This window comes from Podarcis filfolensis (assembly GCF_964270895.1).
Source record: "Podarcis filfolensis genome assembly, chromosome: 10".
In the NCBI taxonomy this organism is placed as follows: domain Eukaryota; kingdom Metazoa; phylum Chordata; class Lepidosauria; order Squamata; family Lacertidae; genus Podarcis; species Podarcis filfolensis.
In genome coordinates this window covers 57,119,984-57,144,949 of record NC_139612.1, presented here as the reverse complement: position 1 = coordinate 57,144,949, position 24,966 = coordinate 57,119,984, and the positions used below count along the sequence as shown (strand labels likewise).

Sequence of the window (24,966 nt, the reverse complement as noted above, 5' to 3'; positions counted from 1 at the left end):
AGTTTCAAGTTGTTGTTTTAAGTTAATATCTCTTTTGAACTTAATGTTTCAGTTTAAGAAGTTTACTATTTGGCACTATACACTTTCACTGATATACAATTGTTTTGTATCAAATAATGTAAATACTTTATTCCATTCTCGAAGTCATACCAGCTTTGCATATATAAAAGATAATCAATCATAACAAAAGATAATCAGAAAAACTCTGTGTTATCTTTGAGCTAATATAGTGTAGTAGCTAAGAAGCAAGACAATGAAACCAAAGTCACCAGAGTGAGCATTCATGGAACAGGATGAAGGAAGTCTGAAGTGAATCAGACCTTCCTCTTTCATCAATTAGTTTCCAAGTACATTAAATGGTGCACTGGATAATTACGACATTTCCTCCTTTCAAGGCAATCCCCTGGATTAAGTATTTGCTGCCTTTGCACTGTTTTTGCAGAAGTTCCTGCTTGCTATTGCATGCCAATTTAAACTATAGCCTACTCTGTCACTTACATAATTTTTTCTGTGTTAACTATTTTTAAAGCATTTTAGAATCAAGTGAGCATAGCTCTCTTTCACACTACTTGTGTTGAAAACTGGGTTAATATATTTGCACTAAGCTTTCTTTCACAGCAGTTCAAAATGGCAAGTGAACGATATGCTGAAAAGCAACTTCAGAGCCAAAAATAAATTCTTAACTGCTCAACCAAGCACCAGAATATAGTATCTGTATTAAAGTGGCATAGGTTAACACAGCACTTATCAAAATAAAGAGTGCTTAATACTCCATATCTTTGTCAAGTGTAATTAACTTACATTAGCCCGTTTAAACATTCCTATTCCTTCCCACCGCACAAGACAGGCACCACCATTAAATTACATTAACTGAAACTTTTGATTACCTTTCATTCTTACAGAGACAAACCTGCATTTTGTGCATAGTGATGGTTGGGCCCCATGCCTCCTTCACTTGTGTATGAGAAGAGTTATTCAAGAATCTAGTATATCATCTAGTGCAGTGTTCCCCAACCGTGGGCCTCCAGCTGTTTTTTGACTACAATTCCCATCATCCTTGACCACTGGTCTTGCTAGCGAGGGATGATGGGAGTTGTAGTCCAAAAACAGCTGGAGGCCCAAGGTTGGGGAACACTGATCTAGTATATCAAAGATACTAGATGTATTCCTTTGCCCCCTCTTCTGCACAGTTTGCTGGTGTGTTTGTTCATCCTAGTCAGAAAGCCCTAGTACTGTATCTAGATTTCCAGGCATTATCTAAGTAATTGTGACAACATTATTTTCCATGCACATGGAGACCATAATTCCTAACCAGATCCACACAGAACCTGAGTCTCAGCTGTCCTTTCTCCAATTAATTTGCACCAAAACTATTACATCCATACTTAAGTCCAGATACTTAATATTTTGAAGTCAGGACTGCCACAGCATAGCACCCAACACATGAAAGTAGTTATAGAACAGATCTATACAGAATTCTCTACAGAAGCACCATGACCCCCTATTTCCCATCATATGACTTAAATGAATGCAAGCTAGTATAACTGAAATTCTTACCTCTTTACCACAGTCTGTGTGAGAACAACAACAGTGTGAATTTATGATGACAAACACTGGGCAAAAATCTCTCTTGGAAAGATCCATTAGGAGACTCAGAGGCAAATATGCTGAGAGACTTGTGCACGCAAAAGGAGAATGGACTGTTAAAGTCCACACTTAACGCACAGCAGAAGGAAAGCAGGGATAAAGCTTTGAAGGAAACATAGTCTTCTCTACAGTTTTGCCTTCCCTCATCCTGTGTCAGCCTGTAGAAATCAGAACTCTGTTTTCCACTGGCCAAGCCCCTTGACACACAGCAATAATAAATGCCATGGAACAGGTAAGCCTTCTTAGGGCTCCTCCCATTTCATCCTTCCCTGCTATTTCAGGCAAATTGGCATCTTCTTTTGCAAAACCCAGAATAGACCCTGCCCAAGCTTCCCTGTTATATCATGCAGAGTATTAAAAAGAATGTAGCTGAAACTGAAGTGTCTTGATGATTCTATTTATAATTTCAGGTACAACCACTTGACTGGCATTATAGCAATTATTATTAATTAATCTGATAGCATCACTAGGATGTTACTTAGTCAAACGCAGCTCCGGACCTCATCTTTCTACCTAGATTACTGTATTCTTTTTGTAAGTAGCCATACAACCCATTTTCTAATTTTACTCTGCACTGGGAGCAAATAATGGAACTATGTCCCTGCATTTACCTATGCCTCTACATTTTGCTCTTTTGCCAGTTATCTTATGGACTGTTGAAAAGTTTTACAAGGAAACCACATGTAGCTCTAAAATACCATTGTTAGAAACTGGGATATGAATGCTAGGAGCCATGTGGGCACCAAAACAAAATGTCTAGACACCATTGGGGTGGGGGGCTGCCCCACTACCAGACCAGGCAGCCCTGCAGCAAAAAAAAAAAAATGCTGCCAGGCAGATTAGGGGTCTGCAGGGTAGACACGTCTTTTGTTACCACTCTGCCCCGCCAAACACCTGATTCACCTGGCAGCAATTTATTTTATTTTTATTTGCTGCATGGTAAATCAGGGAGTCTGCAGGGTAGCACAGTACCCCACCAAACACCTGATTTTCCCAGCAGCTCAGCAGCAAAAAAAGGCACATCTTTTGCTGCTGTGCAAATCAGGTGTTTGCCAGGGGTAGTGTTGCAACAAAAGACAAGTGTCTTTTGCTGCTGCTGTCCCTTGCAGACCAGCTGACTGCACCCAGACAGGTGGAGTGCTAGGCACCAAGGGTGGCTCCTGAACATCTCCATCCAGTCGCAAAAGGCCCAGCTAATTTTGAATGCTGAATATAACTGAGAACATCAGCTACCTCTGCCAAAGCTGGAGAGCACCTTTAATACACTCTTAGCCCCTTGTTCTTCCCAAGCTACTGGGCAAGACAAAACATGACATTGCTTTTCCACACTGACTCATCACATGCCCATTTTAACTGGTATTCAGATGACAACATCCACAAAACAATCCAAGTCTTTCTACTGAAAAGACACCAATCTGCTAGATTGGTGCATAGCAGTGGCAGGTTTCATAGAAAAGATAGAAGAGTGGCTGTGCCAGCAGGACTGCTAAGGGAGGGGAGGGATTGTAAGAAGATTGGAAACTTTTTCCAATTTTAGATATACAAGAAACTCATGCAAGATCACATTCAGATCACATGTAGTTAATTGAATATGCATCTGTGTCACTGTGTATCCACATCAGGAAGCCACAACCCGTGGCTACTGCCCTCCCGTGAGATCACACACAACTATTTGTGCACAATTTACATGCAGTTTCCTACATGGAAGTGCTAACAAAGTTATGATAGCTGATAATGGTATTTAGGATTTCCCCCAAACAAGGGGATTAACAATAGAGTCTGAAAGGAATTTTACTCTAATTGCTTTAATCTTCTTTTAGACTTTGCCATTAATTATGTTGGCCCATGAACTCTAGAGTCAAGCTGCAAGGTACTTTGAAAAATCTCCATTACTTTTTTACTAAGCTATTTCAGTACTGGTTTGAGCTAGATGTAGGCTGCTACAAACCGTTAAAGGAAATGTTAAAAGAACTCATGATCCTAATGGAAAACAAAGTTAACCCCTTCCTCCCAACCCTGAGGCAATACTATGCAAGGTAATTTAATTTACTCCATGCATCTTATGAAATGCAAATTTCTGTTATGTTACCCAATCCATGCTTAACCACTTCATTCCTGACTCTACAGCTTGCCCAGCTAAACTTCAGTTTTAAATACCAATATCCAATCCAAATTATGGGTTTTTTTCTTACCGGTATTACAGCTTGCTATGCCCTAGTAATGCACATAATACTCACCCCTACTTAGTGGTATGAACACATTTTACCGTATTTTTCGCTCCATAAGGCGCACCTGACCATAAGGCGCACCTAGTTTTTAGAGGGGGAAATCAAGAAAAAATATTATTTCCCCACCCCAGCCCCAAAGAGCAACGGATAGGCTGCACGCAGCCTGTCCGCTTCTCCCAGAGCTTCTTGGGGCTGCCGGGGGAACATTAAATTCATGATGACAGTCAAACTTTTTAAAAAGGTTTTTAAAGGCACAGGGAGATCACAACTGCAGAGTATGGGGAGGAGAGATTTAATTATTCCCCACAAACACTGCAGTACTGATGAAGCAGGTATTGGCATTAATGGCATCTTATGGGAGGGGGTGAGCTGGACCATAAAGAAGGCTGATTGCCGAAGAATTGATGCTTTTGAATTATGGTGCTGGAGGAGACTCTTGAGAGTCCCATGGACTGCAAGAAGATCAAACCTCTCCATTCTGAAGGAAATCAGCCCTGAGTGCTCACTGGAAGGGCAGATCGTGAAGTTGAGGCTCCAATACTTTGGCCACCTCATGAGAAGAGAAGACTCCCTGGAAAAGACCCTGATGTTGGGAAAGATGGAGGGCACAAGAAGGGGACGACAGAGGACGAGATGGTTGGACAGTGTTCTTGAAGCTACAATGAGTTTGACCAAACTGCGGGAGGCAGTGGAAGAAAGGAGTGCCTGGCGTGCTCTGGCCCATGGGGTCACAAAGAGTCGGACATGACTAAACAACTAAACAACAACAACCATTGTCATAAAGAACAGATTATATTCCATCCTAAAGCTGTGCAGCATACCCAGAACCTCCTAACTGGAAGCTTTGTACTTTGAGCAGGCAGCATAAGCTAGGACAAGGATAGTCAACCTTGTGTTCTCCAGGTGTTGTGGACTACAACTCCAAACAGCTCTAGAGGGCATTACAGCGGCTACTTCTGTACTCGCACAACTTAAGACCACAAGGAAATGGTGAAGGGGACAATTGCTCTGGTGATGTCACGGACTGGGCACAGGAGGAATGGTGGAGACTGCCTCTCCAGCCTGACCCTTCCAGAGAAGAAGAAGACAGTTCAGAATTACAACAGGGGTTTGAGGGAGATGAAGGGAGAAGTTGGGAAATAATGGAAGAGGAGGAAGAGGAAGAGCCGGAACAGCTGGCTGACATGTTATCACTAGAAAGCATTCCAGACCCCCCTTCTTCCAGAACCCAACAAGTCTTAAAAGTAGGAGAGCAAATTGCTCAGAAGCAAAGGGCACTCAGCGCCACCCATAGAAGGGATGACGAATGAGGAAGTGGGAGAGAAGGGGAGGGGAGATTTACTCAGAGCAACACGATTAATCCAAGAGGCTGCATTTCTAAGCCTCTCTCTGTGAAGGAAGGAAATCAGCCCTGAGTGCTCACTGGAAGGGCAGATCGTGAAGCTGAGGCGCCAATACTTTGGCCACCTCATGAGAAGAGAAGACTCCCTGGAAAAGACTCTGATGTTGGGAAAGATTGAGGGCACAAAGAGAACGGGACGACAGAGGACGAGATGCTTGGATAGTGTTCTCGAAGCTACCAGCATGAGTTTGACTAAACTGCGGGAGGCAGTGGAAGACAGAAGTGCCTGGCGTGCTCTTGTCCATGGGGTCATGAAGAGTTGGACACGACTAAATGACTAAACAACAACAAATGGGAGGGGGAGAGAAGTCAGCAAGTTAAATGCATTCACACATTTAAATATCACTATCTTGGCCCTAAGTTCAATGAGGACATGGGTCAGTAGCAAAATTCAGTACTATAATAACAAAGTGCAATAGCATAATAGATAAGATGGTCTCTTTATATAGTACAGATTCAAGAACCATCAGGAGCAAAACACACTCAACATGTTTCGGCCACCTTTAAATAGTTTAAAACTGCCATAGACCTCTGCAGAGTTTCATTTTTTTAAAAACCCCTTTGGCTCTTCACAGTGAACTGCGAAGGTGGGCATGACTCTTGCAATGATGGAACAAGCTCTCTTGAACGCTACCCATTCTGGCTGATGAAAGCCAGGTGGGGTGGGGGGTGGGGGCTGATCAGGTCAGTCCAGGGTGTGGAGAACATGCCACTGTGCAATGAAGTGGGGCTTGCTGGTCTTAAAAAAGCAGTGGCACATTCACTCTTGAAGAGGTTTACAATAAGTACCACCTAGTCACCAATACTCGCTTCTTGGGCAAGGTGGTGGCAAAGGAGCTGCAGGATATTTTGTTTGTTCATTTGGTTTTGGTTCATTTGGGTTTTTTGTTCGTTTGTTCATTTGGTTTGTTCATTCATATGGTTTGTTCATTTGGTTCATTTTGTATACCACCCTTCATAGATCATAGGGCAGTTTACAGCAAAAAACACAAAATGATTACACAAAATACATAGCGAGAAAAAGAAAACAAACCCATTAATGCCCCCTTCCACAAGAACATTTAAAAGGCCATAGATTGTTTAATCAGCCAATGGTCTGGTTACAGAGAAACGTTTTCAATCTGGCACCTAAAAGTAAGTAAAGAAGGCATGAGATGAGCCTCCTGGGAACAGCATTCCACAAACAAGGAGCCACCGCAGAAAAGGCCTGTCCTCGTGTTGCCACCCTCCACACCTCTCATGGAAGAAGCACACGAAGAAGGGCTTCAGATGATGTTAGCATGGTTTGAGTCGGTTCATATGGGGAGAAACAGTCCTTGAATACAAATTATCTGGATCCAGTTCTATCTGGAATCAGGCTTGGTTTGGTGACTAAATCAGCCTCTGTTGCCCTGATGACCTGTACCAAGAACAAGGCAAGGAGAATGCATCTCTGGCTCCTACTTTTCAATCTGTTGAAATTTTTTGATACCACCGACAGCAGTATCCTCCTGGACTAGTTCTGTGAGGTGGTTACTGGAGTCTTCCTGAACTTAATGGGATTTCCTCCTGAGCAAACATCCATAATATTGGGATGAAAATCTCAAATAACGAGGTTCTTAATGAATGAATCCTAGAACTTAAACATAAAGCCTAACATTTTAAGACAGATGTGTTATTTTAAGATATGATTCTATGGTTCTATGTATATATTAAGTTGTCCATAAATAAAACCTATTGCCTATGTGAACAATTGAAGATAACGTCATACAATTAACTAAACCTTGGAATCACTGAAATCACTCCAATTATCTGAATCTACCTTATTTTCCACACATTGTGGAAAGCAGCACTCTTATATGGAAATTCTGGGCAATATCTAAGTCACTGAACCAATTAATGCTGAATTGTACAAAACAATCCTATAGGAAATACAGAAAAACCTGCATCACCAGAAGAGCTATGAAACAAAAATGCTAGTCCCATATAACAGACTCAGGCCAAGTTTGGACATTGTGCTGAACCAGGCAGTGGGAGCCTGTGGCACTCCAGATATTGCTAGACTACAACACCCATCATCCTTTACCATTAACCACAATAGCTTGGGCTGATGCGAGTTGACAGTCCAGCTACTTTGGAGTGGCATAAATTCCACACTCCTACACTATACTGTAGCTTCAGTGACATGAACAAGCTTAGGTGAGCCTTAGTCTCACACATACATGATCTCTCTCCTCCTCCACACAGCTGAGAGCAGACAGATGCTTCCACTTTTTCATTATTTGTCACTTCATCCAGATCAACGAACTGCTTAATGAAAACTATGATGTTTGAAACAAGCCAACTTGTTTCAAGGAACATTAATGTTTACCAGATTGGATGGAACAAACTAGTACAGCCAAAGCTTTCAAACCTCTGCCCAGCTGACTGAGAGAAGAGGAGAATGCAAGACGGAGGCTCACCTAGGCTCATTCACTTCATGCTAAACTATGGTTTAGCATGACGTTGAAAAACAGCTTCCATGCAGAGGTTTGAAAGGTTAAAAAAGATGCAGGAAACTCAAGGACAGTTTGTCCTTTAACAAGTACCAAACTCCAAAACAACTTGTATCCATTCATGGTTAAGTATTTAGTGTAGCCCTGGGAGATCAGCAATAAACCTGGATCTTTTACACACATTTGTATGGAAATACAGGAGGCCAGCATACCTAACGTTTTAGCCCCAGGAGCTCTGCATACTTCTGAAGTAGCTTGGAAGTTGTATTACTCACTGTATTCACAAAGGATTAAAATAAATTACTTTTGCCTGTACAGTTACAAGTCTGATTTCTGATCTTCAGATCTTTGCTGTTTGACATACAAACTCATGCAGAGAGGCAAGACAAAGTAAAGGGGAAAAATAACTATCCTGATTTCTGCAGCTGCATTACTGGTAGTTTTGTCTTGCTTTTGGTTCTCTTTATTTAGCTCATGCGAATAATGAAGTTGGTTTCCCTTAAACTGTTTCTGCTGAACTTCAATAGCTTTTTGCCCTGCTCAGTTGTAAACCCAATAGAATCATTCCCTATTTCAGGAACGTTACAGAAACACTATTTCCTATGAATGAATTTAAAAGGCAAAAGTGAAATGAAATGGATTATAGACTCTGATTCTCTTTTCTAACTTGACCCTTCATGTTGTGGGTTACCGGTATGCCTAAATCTGCAATGTGTATGCCACCCTGAACCGAATTTGGCCTGCATACAAGGCTTGATCTTCCTCTTTCTAACTTGCCCCAGTATACCAAAGCTTTCCCTCTGCTCTGCACAATCACACTCACTTATTGTTATTAATCACCCACCCTTCCCCCTACAGTCCCACAGTATGTCCAAATTTATCCCACTTTAGTGCACATTTCATAGCCCTCTGATGAGGGTGACAAGGGAAATTCCATTCTGGGATGAAGGTGGGGAGGGGGTAGGGAGTCAAACCCCTAGGCAACCCCACCATCAAAACAAGATGCTGCTCACTGCTGCCTGGAGTCACCAACATAAGAGACACCAAATTTCAGAGTTAAAATTTCAGTACTACAGAACATCAGCTAAAATAAAAAATAAAAACAGAAACTTTAATAATAAAGTTCACTGCATTCTATTCAGTTTATTATTTTAAAAGGTAGGCTTGCACACAGTGTCATCAGTGTGAATGGTGCTTTACAGAGAAAAAAGACAGCTGGTCCCTGCCCAAAAAGTTTAAAATCCTACACAAGCAAAACAATAGAGGAAGGAAGTAGAAAAATGTATTCAATTCATTTGCACTTAGGCTTAGCTTCCACAGATAATGTGGTTGTGCCAAAGGCTTCATAGAAAAGGTGGACTTTTGAGAACGAGTTTGGGGGGTGGGGGATGCAACATCCTATAGGTGGCTCTGGGAGGCAGCTGCAGTGAAGTCACTAACAAGGAAGAAAAGGCCAGAATAATTCAAAGGCTCTATTTGCAAAGGAGCGCATGTCCCATCCAGGCCTAGGTGAGACCAGCTGACTAGCCTTAACTCCCAGCTCCTTTGTGACTGAAATGGAAAAAAATCTGTTGCCTGTGATGGTGCTGCTGCACTGAGTGAGGAAGCCCCTTCCCAGAGGAATTATCTCAACTGGCACTGGTTGGTGCTTTGATAAATTATTTTTTAATACTATGAGTTACTATCAAAAGGCACTGTTTATTGAAGTGAAGTGAACTGAACACAGGCTGAAACCCGCATCCATTTTCATTAAGTTCTCCCCAAAGTTTCTTAATTGTGGAGACACACTATTTCCCCCTGAATATGAGAGGCACACTTTGCTACTGAACTCGGAAAGCTTTCCTATTCATGTGCAAGGCTATGAATTTGCCACACTCGAAGGAGGCCATCTCCTGGGTATTTCTGCTCGAGTCACTGTTCTAAGGAGTGCAAGTCTAGAAAAATGAGTCATGCAGATGCACATCAGTGAGGCTTCTATGTGGTGGGTAGTTTTCTCCATTTTGGTTCCCAACAATTTGGGGGGGAACATGGGGTGGAAACCAGCCCCATGCAGAGCTTATCTGAGGTCTGGGGTGGGAGTCTTGTTATAGTTATAAACTCAAAAACAAAAAAGCAGCTGGTCCTGGGTTGCCCCCCTGGCCAGCTTAGCCCTCCAGGGCCCAGAGAAAGTGTACCCAGCTGCCCTCCCCCATCTTCATGGACCTGGTGGAAACACTTGAGCTTAATCTCAGCTACATTACAATCTTGGATTTTACTAATGCTTTTTATAGCCACTGAATTCTCCCTGGGTGTTGTTTTTGGGAGGGGAGCTTCTTCCCACCGCTTATTTTTTGCACCCCCACAAACCTCAAGCTTACCTCAGTCTGTTTATCCCTCATATGAAGGTGGTAGCTTTAGCTATATTTGTGCAAGCATGCTAAGACTTGAAACAGAAATAAGGATATTTCCACTGGAAACCAACGGAAAATAATATTTCCTTGAATGGTAGGGCAAAAGTATTTTAAACTTTTACTTACAGCTTGTATAAACAAGTATTTAGAATCCTAGATAAGCAACACATGCCTATAATAATTCTTTCATTCTGTAACATATTTGTTCAGATCAAGAGCGAATGTTCAAGTTAATGTTTTGTAATGAAGAAAAAACTGACAGGGTCAAAAGATTTCCACCAATATCCAATTTTAGTTTGGTACAGTACCTGGTTACGCAACTTTTCCTGAATGAATGCCAATGAACAGTAGGATTAAAGAACTGATTTCTACCTGAGCTTTAAGTGTGGGCTGTCGCTCTTCCTTTTTGTAGCATTCAACCTCTTGCATTTCATGTAGAGCTAGGAAAGAGAGCATCTACATTTTCCCAAGTGTGTGCTTTCTTTTCTTTTTCTCTCCTGCAAAACTACCCATCCTCTATCACTGAAGGAAGACATCTTTTGTTAGCTGTGGTAGGAGCTCTACAATTGTAGGTGGTTATAGGAGACTTACGCTGGTCACTCGACGGTAGATCTGTGCAGCATTTTGACACTCAGAATAAGGATATTCAGACGTAGCCATCTCAAGCATACACATCCCAAAAGCATATACATCAACGGATTCATCGTATTTCTCCTCATACATCTCGGGTGCCATGAACTCTGGGGTACCTTAAATTAAAAGAACGATTCAGACTCTAAATGTCTCAAAGCGAGCAGAGGCTGCTGGCGTTACTCACCGCAGAAGGGAGTAGACGGGTAGACCTGTGAGAAAAGAAGAAGTGGAAGCAAAAAGAAGAGGGAGGACACCCTCAGTCACTCTGTTTCATCAATGTATCCCATGGGTCTTCCATTGCAAGGCCTTTGCAAGAAGTGAGGAACCAACAGTTAAAGGTTTTTATGTTCACCATTTATATATATTATAATGGAACAGAATCGGGGGGAACATATGAAGATTTTACTCATAATGGTATATGATTGAATCCCAGGTTGAAGATAAACGGAGAAAAATAAAGTAAGAGACTAGCTAGACTACAAACCAAATACTTGTTAGACACACTTACCTTTCCTCCTTGTGAGAAAGGAGGTATGAGGCTTGTTTCAGCATCCCTGCCTGCCCTCTGCTGTAAAAAATTAGTACTGGAAAGAGTCCACAGCTAGTCTCTGACCCGTAACACTCCATTTACTTCTGTTTAGTGTCACTTTAAACAAAGCCTTGCAATGAAAAGCCCTGTGTTTATGAATAAAGGCTTCTTAAAAATTAATTTTTCAAAAATGTTCTGCAAAGGCCACTCACCAGAGCCCTTTTTACATACTTACCATTTCACCTGCAGTACATTTTATAGGCCTACTGCAGATACAGGAAATAGTGAGGGACATCCTACAGGCAAAAATACTCAGAAATATAGAGAGATTGAGTTATAGGCACAGAGGGCGAGATTCAATAAATCCTAATTTTAAAATCAATTTGTAGGAGGTGTATTATCCCTGATGTATCAAACCAATACACCCTTCCATTTCACAGAAATCTGCACTATATGAATCAGAGATATGTAAGAGCCAGAAATTACCAATAAGCAGAGAATTATTTCCTGCAAACAAACCAGATTGTATGCAAATTTACCAATCAATCACTTTTTACTTCCCTATCCATCTTCCCATGATTCAGTGGTGTTCCAGCCTTAACTGAAAGGGAGCATACTAATTCAATTGTTCAAAAAAGTCAGAATATGGCAGTTTTCCAATTGAAAGTTGATCATAACATATGGAAAAGAGACTGCTATGTTAAGGAAGTTGGTCATTTCCCACTGAATATTCTCCCCTTTCCACTAACATTAATTGTTTCTAGACTGGCTGGAAAGCAGGAAATGTTTCATTGTCACAAAGGCCGAGATATTTGCAAATGTGAATTTGTATTGTTAAAATCAGGTATTACAACTTCTGAAAACAGAACTTCAGAAATAGCTGTAGATTGCATTCTAAAAACACACACTAGCAGATGCAGACTAAAAAGGACCATCTTTTCCCTTGTTAGCTTGCATCCTTCACAAAACAAATAGCAGAACAGAGCTGTTAAAACCAATTATCTGGTCATAGTTTCAGACCAGCTGACAAAGCTATTGTAGGGTACTTAAATGCAGCAGCCCAGAAATTTTAGGTATAAGGCAGAGGTTTGTATTTTTTAAAAAAGAATTTTCATTCAAAACTCTGTGCTTCCCCTTAATCCCAGTTCAGAACAGTTATTTCAAAGGATGGAAATACTTTGGTTTTATCAAGTGTTCTGCTAAGTGAATGAGCCTACACACCTTGAGAAGATTCTTTAGGAGAATACTAATATCAGGGACCCATATTTTATGAGACCTAAAACTCCAGAATTTTCAGGGATGAAGCTTTTTTCATTTCCTTTTTTTGCTTTGTGAGAATTGGAAAATTCTATTAGGCAAATTTTCAAGTAAGAACTGCTAAAACAAACCAGATGCTTACCTATCACACTCTTGGCAAAGGAAGCCCGCTTCAAGGTTGCCAGACCCAAGTCTCCTATCTTGACTGATCCTGTGGGGCCAGTAATAAAGATGTTGTCACACTTCAAGTCACGGTGGATAATGGGAGGAGTACGCGTGTGCAAGAACTGCAAACCCTTCAGTATTTGCCGGCACCAGCTTCGCAGTACTTTGATTTTCATCACTTTAAACCTTTTTAAGTACCTAGGGAAAGAGCCACAGGAATAAAAACAAGCTTCAAGCTTCATCTTGAAGTCCATACTGTTGGAATGCCACAAGTGAACTACAAACCATCAAACAAACAGTTCGTAACAAAAGCAGGCTCCGTATGAGCCAAACTCCACACCTCCAGAAAAAGAACATAGGGCAAAGAGAAGTATTGGGAGTACTGAAAACCAGTCTTCCTTTTCAGAGGTAATAGAAACTGCACAGCAGGGCTCCTTCACAAAAATAATAACTACACCTGCAGCATTTATATAAATCAATACACTGAACTGATTGGCTCATGAGTTAGAATCCAGGGGCCACCAATCTTTCTGAACCTGTGGGCACATTTGAAATTTTAATGTATAGGAGCAACCCACCTCTGGTGCTTTTCCTTAACTCCCTTCTCCAGAAAATACATGCATGTGCACATGCTCACATAAGCACACACTCCTTCTCTTTCATATTCTTTGGGTTCTGGGTAAAAGTTGAGATTCAGTAGAATTAAAACAAATCTTTTTAATGTGCATGATTTTATATGAGGCTCCCCTGCACCAGTAAAGCATTTTTAGTAGTAGGTTGCACAGTAAAAATCACAGAGACAGTGCTTGCCTGCACCACAAAAACATGCCCAAGGCACAGATTCCCATGCATCTTCATGATTTTTACATAACATGACAACAAAGTTACCATCAAATCACAGAACACATCTGTGACACAGGTGGACTATGATTTGAGGTGATCCCATGTACAAATTATGAGGTTCCATAAGGATTGACACCTCAGATTTATGTTGCTGCTCAATAGTAGCTCTGAAAGTCAATGAAGGCAGATATGATCTGTTACTTGATTTTGAGGGGAGCAGGGAGTAAATAACCTCTGAAACAACAAATGCGATTTCAAGAAGATCTGTTTTACTGGATCCATGTGCGCACACATGCTTTTTCTCTACTGACCTTGGCAACTCTTCTTTCTCTGCTGGCCATTCTTAATTCATCCCCTCAGTATGCTAGAACAGGCATGCCCAACTCCCAAGTGACTGCGATCTACTCCCAGTATAAAAAAACTGGCAGTGATCTATCCATTGTCAGCTTTCTTTGGGAGGCAGTGGCAAGAGTTGTTGAGCTCTTTTTGAGGAGGCTTCATCAGAGTTGTTGGGCTTGCGGGGGGGGGGGGGAGGTTGCGATCCCACAATGACCAGGGACAGCCCACAGTCGACCAGTAGATCGCAATTGACTGGTTGGACATGCCTGTTCTAGAAGATCATTATTCCCCTTTCTTTCCTTTCCTCCTAATTACTCCACTTTCTAATCAGTTGCCTGAAGTCTTGAAAAGCACATAGGAAAACTCTTCCTTCGTCCTGTTTCATCTTTATATGTTTTTCAAAAGGAAGGCAAAATAAGCACATTCACTACCTCAAAGCAGTTTCTCTTTTTCATAAAATAATTTTAAGTATCCATTCAGTTTTCTGTACATGCTGTAATAATTTTTTTGTCTTTTTAAGCAATTAGCTTTACATCAATTAATTTTGCTTAAAACCTAGCTGTTACACTTCCTGCAAATGCTCCATTTTCAAGAGACTTCAGAAGTGATACCAGCTTAGGATAATATTTGAAAAGTCAGCATCCCTGGCAGGAAATGTTGGGGCCCAAAGCCTTTAAGAGAAGAGAATTGGCAACGGACAAGTACGTTTTAAGAGCCAAGAATGTAAGCAAAGACACTATAGCTGAGCCAAACTGCCTCTCTTAAGATCTATCTTGTGCAATGGGCACAAAAACCTGAGTGATATTATGCGAGCAGCAAAATACTCAAAGGGTATCTCAGCCAAGAAATCAAATCAGAACATGTACACCAGCAGTTTCCTCTCCCAGTGTCCCATGAGCCCTTCATACTCATACTTTCCTTCTAATATCCTCCTCTTCTCAACTCTTATTCCAAGCTGAACTCCAATTTCCCTCTGAAACCATCTCTCAAATGCTTTTTACAGGGCAGTTTTCACACCAGGATTAATGTTTGAAATGTGATTTCAAAGTCCCTCCTTTTGAACTACAGAAATTGTAGCAATGGGGATTAGTATCAATCATCCAGAACTGGCAGCTGTCCAAATTATTCTATCAAGACATGCTCTTACAATGAAGTGGATAAGCAGAGATCAGAACATGCACTGAATTGTTGTGGAATAATCACGATAAGCATCTATTGTAGGATCATATAATAATGGCATCCAAGCTAGTCACAGAATCCCAAACACCTGTCATGGGGGGTGACATGGGAAGCAACCTTTGAACGCTGAACATTACATGGAAAGGAGGAAGCCTGTTAATATAGAGGAAAGGTTTATGGGGGGAAGGGGTATTGCTAAAGGCTGAACTAAGAAATTAAATTATTTTCCTGAAAGCTAACTGGGGTATAATGAGGTTTGTTCACAGGACAATGGGCTTGTCAAGGCACACAAAAATAACTTTTCCCACCAGATTTTCAAGGAGGAGCAAAATGCTTCTGGAAGCACTGACACCTCACTCACATTTAGATAAAGGGTAGTGGGGAGAGAATCACAATACAGAATATGCCAACTAAAAATACGTTTCTAAAATTCTTAAAATTAGTGCAGATATTGTCATTGGACAGGATCAAGGTCTCAAGGAGAACATAAAAATCTTTTCATTTGTTAGCTTAATTACCATCAGTCAAGTAAAGGCAAGTTTACACTGTAACCAAGGCTTCCTGGCTGAGCTCCTTCATTTAATGTTTCAATAGCTAAGTGGTTGCTACAGTGACATCATAGCTGTCATTCACTTTCCAACAAAAACTTCTTTTCATTCTGAGTTGACATTCTGCAGTTATGCTCCTTCCCCCATTTCACCCAGGGAAAGCAACAATGAACCAAAGCACTGTTCTGAATTTGAAAGCAGTGCATACCAGTACTGGCTAATTCTGTTAAAACAGATTGGCAGGTAAACTAGTATCATATGTTGCAGCAAACGAAAATGAGCTTACAGGTCACTGAAATCTATCAGAGGAAGTGAAATAGCATCTGTAATTCAATTTATGTGGGTGACATGTGGCTTTTAATTCAAATGTTTTAGTCACTTCCAAGTGTCCTTGTAAATCTTTTAAGTACTCGCTATAACTAAATGCATTTCCATTTCTAGCCACCTCTGAAATGCTGAGTATCATCTACTTTCCCATTTGTCCTGAACTTCTGTAACATAAATACTACCTTATCAAAACTTGCAAAAATAATAAATCATTTCCTAGGACTAACACAGCAACAGCCTTCTAGGCTCATGAAGATCTAACATGCAGCCCACTCCCAGAATGAAAGCTCCCCAGCTGTCAGAGAGGTTGAGGGTCTCAGGGAAGGAGGTCGTTGCTCTGAGGTAGAGGAAAATAATACATTAGAAGGAACCCATTCCTTGAATGAGCTGGTGTCCTCTTGTGCCAAGGATATTTTTCTAGGAGGTGGATGGATCCTGGTTGTGGGTGATTCAATAATTAGGGGCATAGATGGTTGCCATTATGATAGGCATACAGATTGCACGGTGAACCGCCTACCTGGTGCAAAGGGTGCAGGTGTTGCCCACTGCCCACAGTTAGACAGGTGGTTAGTACTAGGGAGAAGTCAGTGGTTATGGTGCATGTTTGCACCAGTGACATGGGGGAAATGTAGTCACGAAGTCCTGGAAACAAAATTTAGGTTGCTAGATAGGATGCTGAAAGCCAGGACATTCAATTCAGCTTTCTCCAAAATGCTACCAGTTCCACACACAGGACCAGCTAGTGTGGTGCAGGCTAGCAAGCCATGTGTGGATGAGATGCTGGTTGTGGGAAGAGGGGTTTGGATTTGATAAGCACTGGGGAACATTTTGCAGCAAGCCAAGCCTGTACAAAAGGTATGGACTCCACTTGAACCAGAATGGAAGCAGACCACTGACACTGAAAGAGAAAAGACGGCATAGCAGCTTTTGAACTGATTACAGGGGAAGTGCTAACAGGAGCTGATTGAAACAAATCTGCCCCCTGAGATGAAGCTGGGGGGAGGGGGGAAATGATGAAAATTTAAACTGTGGAGCTGTAGAACTAGGTAAAGGGGCAGAGGTCAGCAATTCAGAGAGGCCAAAGCACCCCAGGCCAAAGACACTTGAAGATGGACACTGTATGTAAATCTTTATAAGCTAATGTTAGAAGCTTCTGAGCCAAGGTGGACAAACTGGAGTGCATGGTCTTAAAAGACAGCATTGATATAGTGGGCACAATGGGAATCTCGTAGAATGGAGGGAGGTAATGGGAAATTGTTATCTCCAGATATAGACTCTATAGTAAGGACAGGGAAGGTTGTACTGGAGATGGTTTCACTCTGTACATCAAAGAGGACATTGAATCAAGCCAACTAGAAATCCCATCAGAGGCAGGCTTGTCCACAAAATTATTGTGGATGGTGATACTGGGCCCCATGAGTAATTTAGTATGGGGTATGTACTATCACCCTCCCTTATCTAAATGCTCAGGGAGATCCTGAGATGAAAAAGGAAATCAAGAAAGCATGCAAAAGAGGAAATGTAGTAATAGCTGACAGGAGAACAGAATGCTATTGCATTCGGGTCCTGCTTGCAGGCTTCCCATGGGCATCTGGTTGGGCCACTGTGAGAACAGGATGCTAGACTAGATCAGCCAGTGGTCTGAGCCAGCAGAGCTTTTCTTATATTCTTAATCTCTGGTCAATTTAAGCCAATTTAAATCAGGTTTATGAAGGAGGGTTTGTTTAACTAAAGTTTATTTTAAGCCATAACTTCTAAGATTGACGGTTTGCTCGCTTGGGAAAAGGGGGAAGCGGGCTTTAGAAGATGCTAGCAGATACAGCTGTTGCTCAAATAAGATATTTTGTAATGGTGGTTACATGTGCTCAGTCACTGCACATGCAAGCCGATAATAAAGCCTACAAAAGTTGCCAACAGAGACTAATTACAGGCTTCTGTACCTGGACAGAAGTAAACCACTCACAATTTAAACTTAATTCCAGTATGGACAGCCAAATTTCGACTACAACTCAGGTGAATTCAATTAATCCTGTTGTCTTTGATTTGGGAAATAGGAGAGATTCATCAAAGTGCTGAGATACAAGAATCTGGCATGAAAATAGCAACTGGTCTCCAAACCCACAGTTTCTGAAAAAGAATCTGGCAGACCTGGTAACTGATCCTTTTACCGCTTTTTAACTAATCCTATTTTGGGGCATCAGTAGACCTCAGAAAGAACTCAAGTTGAGATACTTTGACTAGCTTATCTACAGTCCTTTTCCATAACTCACTGATTCCATTCATTTAAGAGGATTTCAAACTTGACAGCTACTCTTCCTCACAAAGTACCTCCACACAAAAACTAGTTGCCATTAAGGAATTCTAATTTTAAAAACAGTTTAATTAAGTAAGAATTTCTTAATTATATTACATGAACTTATGAAAATAGGAAGCTGCCTTATACCAAGTCAGAGCATAGGTCCATCTAGGTCAGTATTATCTACACTGACTGGCAGCAGCACTCTAGGGATTCAGGCAGGGTTCTCTCCCAACCCCACCTGGAGATGCCAGGAATTGAATTTGGGACCTTCGGCATACAAGGCAGATGCTATATTTATGGTCCTTCCCCATAGTTTATTTGATATATAATTCTATTCTGAATCAAAATATAGAGAAGAGCAAAGAGTGCTTCACTGACCACTAGAGGACTCCCTTGCTGCTTATTTTGCCTGGAATTTCAAGCATTTGCTGTACAGGAGACATGATATGGCTTGCCAAAGTAGGACCTCAAAGCCTATTAACATTTCTTCCTTCACAGTACAGCACTGACAATGGGTTGAGAGGTTTCGTAATTTAAAGCCCAAAGAGTACACAGTAGCTATCATTCTGAACCTCCTTCTCAGAAATGGTCAATATATCCAAATATATATCCAATGGCTTTTACAAGACTTTTGCCCAAAAAACCAAAAACCTTTCATTTATTTTTTGGTAATTTTGATATCCATGTTCATCATTAGTGTATGGCTCTGGCAAGCCTATACTCACGTTTTCAATGTGCCAGATGTCATAAGCTCTGTAACCAGAACAATACACTTCTTTCCCTTGACTGTAGACTCCCAGGAATCATAGAACCTAACAATGTTAGGATGTTGAAGCCCTTTCAACATTTCAGCCTCCTCCTTAAATCGTTGCCTCTCCGATTTGGACAGCTTCCGATCCTAAAAGATGGGGGCAAGAAAACATATATGAAAAACTGGAACAAAAACAAATCAAACTTAATTGTATAGGCAAGTCCACAAACATGCAGACTCTGGGGGCAGGATTAGATGCTACGACACACAGGACTGAAGGAGCCCAGCCACGTGCACACCCCTCCTCAGCCAACATGTGATGTAACATCACTGCAGTTTTCCATTCTTTATCTCCACAGCAGAAAGTCAGTGGTGTCTACTTGTGCTATACTAAATTTTACCAGTAAGGAGAAAGACACCTCAGGTGACCAGATAAACTTGTAGCAGCTACTTCTTCCCTAGAAAAGTATGGTTTTTACAGAACTTCATGCAGTTTGATTATCTTCTTCCTTAAAAACCCATCTGGAGAATTTACTTTTGAATTTATGGCAAACTTATCAGACTTTGCCTACAAACATATGCACACTTAACCACTGCAGACCAACCTTATTTAAAAATACAACTTGCTCATTTAATACTTTAATTTCTAGTTTCTGTAAGGTTTAAAATATGATGCATGACTACTCATAAGCCTATAAAGGAATCCTTACTTTGAAATTACTCACTATCGAAGGATGATAAAAGAAATAACAGAGAACTGTGGTGACCCTCCAGATATTGTAGCATTGCAACTCCTATCAGGCCCAGTCAGGGTAAGATATGACCAGGGTTTGAAATCAGCTGGGCACTAGTCACATTTTGCAACTTGCAACTGGCCTCTTGCGACCAGATGGAGATGTCAAAGTGCCACCTTTGACACCTAACATCTCCACCTTCCTGGCCTGGTGATTCAGGGGGTCTTGCAGGGTAGCGCGACTGTAAAATACGTATCTTTTGCTGCTGCACTACCCTGCAGACCCCCTGAATCACTCACTCTGCAGCAAAAATAATTTGTCTCCCTCCCTCCCTCTGCTGTGCTACTGTGTGAATCAGGTGTTGAGGTAATTTGGTTTTAGCAGGCACTGAAAATAGTACAGTGAAGGTGCTTGATCTCAATAGGTAGGGAGTTCCAAAGTGTAAGCAGTGCCACACTAAATGACCAAGTTCTTACAAATGTGAAACGAGTTCTACATGGCACCTGTAGTAATGCCAATTCTGCCGATTGAAGAGGACAAGTGGGCACATGTAGGGTAAGGCAATCTCGTGGGTAAACTGGTCCTAAATTGTTAAGGGCTTTATATACTAATTTATGCAATTCATTTATTTTTTTTGTATTTCTACTGAATGCTGCTTTTCTTTTCCCTTTTGACAGTTTTGATTGCTAGGTCCTTTTTTTAGCATGAAATACTGAATGTTATCTTAGAATTCAGAGTCTTGCTATTCAAGAATTTAAGCAAATGTGCTCGCACACAAAGCATAAAGGGAATGCCTCAGTAATCCACAACAATGTAACAATGCTACTTGAAAAACATATGAAGAACCTGCTGGATCAGGCCATTGACCCATCTAGTCCAGCATCCTGTTCTCACAGTGGCCAACCAGTTGCCTGTAGGAAATCTGTAAGCAGGACCCAAGCACAAGAGCACCCTGCCCCCCGCGCACCCTGCACCTGTGGTTTCCCGCCACTGGTATTCAAAATGGCTGGTGATCTCAACAATGCTGAATGCCAAACAGGTAAAGAAAACCCTGGATTGAAAAGTGAAACACATGCAATTGTGTTCCACAAATTTAGAAACACTGAGTAACCTAATCTGAGAAATTTAAATACAGAACTTTCAAAAGCCTGAATTTCACCACCACCACAATTCTCTTCTTAAAAGTACTTTTGCAACAGATTTGTAATGGCAAACAGAATACAATATAACCACATCTTACACAGGGTTTTGGTTCCAAGGGTTCCGCATATACACAAAAATTGTGTATACCCAAACCCTTGGAACATCCTTGTGGCTAGTGGGGGAGGGGAAGAGAGAGAACATGCCCAGAACTTCCAGAACCTGTACACAGAGCAGCCCTTGCCCTTTAAAAGCTTTTTCCACACAGTGGACCTGGCCCCAAAATAGCTTTTAAGCTCTCCACCTTGATTACATTCCAGTTGTGCAATTTTAACTGGCAGGTGTTCAATCATGTAAGTTAAATGTGTGGAATATGTGATTGTACTGTAAACTCATCTACTACCCTCCTTTCCCAAAATTCACAAACATATGCATGACAAAAGAATTTCTCTCACTTTTGTTGCACTAAAATCAGAAGAAAACATGCTATTAGAAGTGCTGGTGCTGCAAATTACACTTTTGGAACAGGGCAACTGACTTGACTGGTAAACCACATATTTTGGGTCTTCTGCAAATTCTCTCAGATTGCAAGGATTCAACACGCAGTATATGTAAGCCCAGTAACATTTTCAAGTATTCCTCAAAGACACACTTAAATGAGAAAGCAAACACATTTGCACACATTTTAAAAAATGAACTACTGATGACTAGACAGCAAAACCAGGCCAATTAAGTATGTTTCTTACTGGAAGCCTTTAACCTTTGGATGTAAACATGGAATTTTTGACTTAAGATGCTTTCCCTGTTCTCTGCAGGGTGTGTCAAATGCTAACTTTGCTCCAAAGTCATTTGGGAAAGGAGTGAATTGCACTGCAGCTGACAATATATTATAATATACTGTTTAAGGAAACACAACTCTGGGTAGCCGCCTGGAACCCCTGGAATCTTGCTACTGCTCAGCAGGGATTGGGGATGGTACACAACCTTTTTAACAATACATACTGTATTTTTCGCCCTATTGGATGCACCGGCCCATAGGACGCACCTAGTTTTGAGGGGGGGAAATCAAGGAAAAAAATATGATCCCCCCCCCCGCAGCTCTGGGAGCAGCGGACGGGCTGCACGCAGTCTGTGCGCTACTCCAAGACCTTCTCCCTGCTTTTGTGGGAGGTGGCGGAATTCCCCCACCTCCCGCAAAAGCCCACAGGAGCCGAGTGCGACTCCTACGGGCTTTTCGACCAGGAGGGAGAAGGGACTGAAACGGCCAGTCAGTCCCTTCTCCCTCCTCGGGGAAAAGCCCCCAAGAGCGGCGTGCTCTTCAAAGGGTGCGCGGCTCCTGCGGGCTTTTCTACGAGGTGGGGGAATTCCCCCACCTCCTAGAAAAGCCAGCAGAAGCCGCGGAGCCCCTTTAAAGAGCGCGCGGCTTTTGCGGGAGGTGGGGGAATTCCCCCATCTCCCGCAAAAGCCCACGGGAGGGAGAAGGGACGGACTCGGCCAGTCCGTCCCTTCTCCCTCCTCGGGGAAAAGCCCACACGAGCGGCGCACTCTTCAAAGGCTGTGCGGCTCCTGCGGGCTTTTCTACGAGGTGGGGGAATTCCCGCACCTCCTAGAAAAGCCAGCAGAAGCCGCGGAGCCCCTTTAAAGAGCGTGCGGCTTTTGCCTTCTTTTGCAGGAGATGGGGGAATTCCCCCATCTCCCGCAAAAGCCCACAGGAGGGTTGGAGAGTAGCGGAAAGGCGTCGCTCGCCTTCCCGCTGCCCCCCAATCTCTGGGGCTGGCGATGGGGGAAGCGCTGCTTTCCCCACCGCCAGTCTCCAACCCGGGTTGGAGAGTAGCGGGAAGGCGTCGCTCGCCTTCCCACTGCCCCCAATCTCTGGGGCTGGCGATGGGGGAAGTGCTGCTTTCCCCACCGCCAGCCTCCAACCCGGGTTGGAGAGTAGCGGGAAGGCATCGCTCACCTTCCCACGGCCCCCAATCTCTGGGGCTGGCAATGGGGGAAGCGCTGCTTTCCCCACCGCCAGCCTCCAACCCGGGTTGGAGAGTAGCGGGAAGGAGTCGCTCGCCTTCCCGCTGCCCCCCAATCTCTGGGGCTGGCCATGGGGGAAGCGCTGCTTTCCCCCACCGCCAGCCTCAAAGAGCAGACTCTCCTGGCTTCAGCGGAAGCAACGCAAAGCCTCCGGAGCGCAGGCTTCGGAGGCTTCGCGTTGCTATCGCTGAAGCCAAGGAGCCTGCATTCAACCCATAAGATGCACACACATTTTCCCTTCATTTTTGGAGGGGAAAAAGTGCGTCTTATAGGGCGAAAAATACGGTAGTTCCTTACCGATCAGGGCAAAACCCCTACAGCACACAGGCTGGTCATTTAAATGAGCTGCATGACCATGTGGAAGTCTTCAACCATGTTCTACCGCTTATCAATTTCAATTTAATTGCCCCACAATATTAAGATGACATGTGCTTTGCTGTGTACTGACTAAGAGTGGTCCACGGCTTATATAGCACTTATTTTTTCACAGTTATAAAGAGATAATTAGAACAAATCATAAATGAAATCCCAAAGGATACTAAAGAAAATGGATAAACACTGCATTTCCTTGATAGCAAACCTCCAGGGCTCGTCACATCCCCTTCAACAATATTGCCTTCCTAGCAAGTTGAAACAGATGCATGAAGCCTTGTCTGCTAGCTTTGTTCATTCCTTTCCACCCACATTAAATTGTTTTGACATTGTTTCAACAGAAATGCAACACTACCCAGCATGTGACTTGCATTTCTGTAATATAAGGGCACTAAATGTGGACAGAAAATAAAAGAATCATTCAAACCACAACTAGCCTTTCTTGGCAATTTATACTTGACAGGTATTCAACATTGGAATCAGCATTCAGTCTTAGAGATGCCCAATGTGTAGCACTAAACCCATTATATCATAGAGCGAATTATATTGATAGTTCATCCAAATAAAAATGCTTAGTTGTCTGTTCCAAAGCTTAACTTTCCTTTCCTTTCTGCATGTAACTTTTTTAAGTATCAAGGAGGCACATTAAACAACATTCATACAACTGCCAGGCCAGCAGCTAGACTTCCTTCAAACTTTTCTCCCATCTAGCTGCAAGATTAGAAGAACCTTCACTTATAACTTGGTCAACTTCATTTACCTCCAGATCCAAATAAACAGTCCCCTGAAACTTCATAGAACATTCAGGTAATAGCAACCCATTTCCCCAGTGGACATTTCATACTTTTTTTTATTCACAAGCAGAGAACCACAAAGCAATTGTTCAAGTTGCATACATGGCTACCATGTCCCATCCACCCTCACTATATAAAGGCGTGGGTAGAATGAAACTGCCCCCCAACTCCAGGAGGTCCTTATCCCTGTGCACCACTCTCTGTCACCAACATGTCCGGGCAGCATGAAGGAATCATGCTTACACAGTCCTTGCCCCCAATGGTTTTTACAGGAGCTGTTTCTAAAAAATATTTTTCCTACCACTCTTGTGTGTCCACTAGTAAATCAGAATACTACAACTCTCTCTGTAGGTCCATGTTGGCACTTTGCATCCTCCTATCACTAACAAGGTTATTCAGGCATGGCACTGAGTCAGCTATTCCTTGCACCTTCCAAAGTCCGTAACCCAGAAGTAAGCCTTCCATTTCAGGGTCTTTAACCCTGCCCCTCCTCTCCTCATCACTGCTGACTGCTAATCCACCATTTCCTTCTGAACAGGAAAGAACAAGAAGCAATGGAAACAAGGAAGATGGGTCAGCAGCCACTAGTCTGCTCACACACATCTGCCCTCCCCCTCTGGGCAGTGATGTCAATTGAATGACTTTGCCATCATGGGCAGATGAAGGTGAATAGGAAATAGAAGTGAGGATGAGCAAAGCCAACTATGGGTCACCAATATAACTTTTCAAACACATTTAAGTGTTGTTGTTTTTAAGGAAATATAGTTGCTCCAAAATTAAGACAATTTTTTGTCCCAGAAATAAATACTGATCATATTTTCTGAATTCCAACTGTGTTTTTTAACCAATCCCCTAAAGGTTTTAAGTGGAGCAAGACTGGTGAATCTCCC

General features: G+C 42.2%; 1 protein-coding gene across 20 annotated transcripts in view; it reads right to left on the bottom strand.

Annotated features, from left to right (window-relative positions):
- WNK1 (WNK lysine deficient protein kinase 1) overlaps positions 1-24,966 on the bottom strand; it is a 107,001-nt gene that overhangs the window by 53,274 nt on the left and 28,761 nt on the right. For all 20 annotated transcript variants that reach the window (XM_083572190.1, XM_083572179.1, XM_083572192.1 and 17 more), the window contains exons 2-4: positions 18,986-19,158; positions 12,703-12,923; positions 10,733-10,890 (exon numbers count right to left, since the gene is read on the bottom strand). In XM_083572190.1, coding sequence (XP_083428316.1) covers positions 10,733-10,890; positions 12,703-12,923; positions 18,986-19,158 — 552 coding nt within the window. The remainder of the gene's footprint in view (positions 1-10,732; positions 10,891-12,702; positions 12,924-18,985; positions 19,159-24,966) is intronic.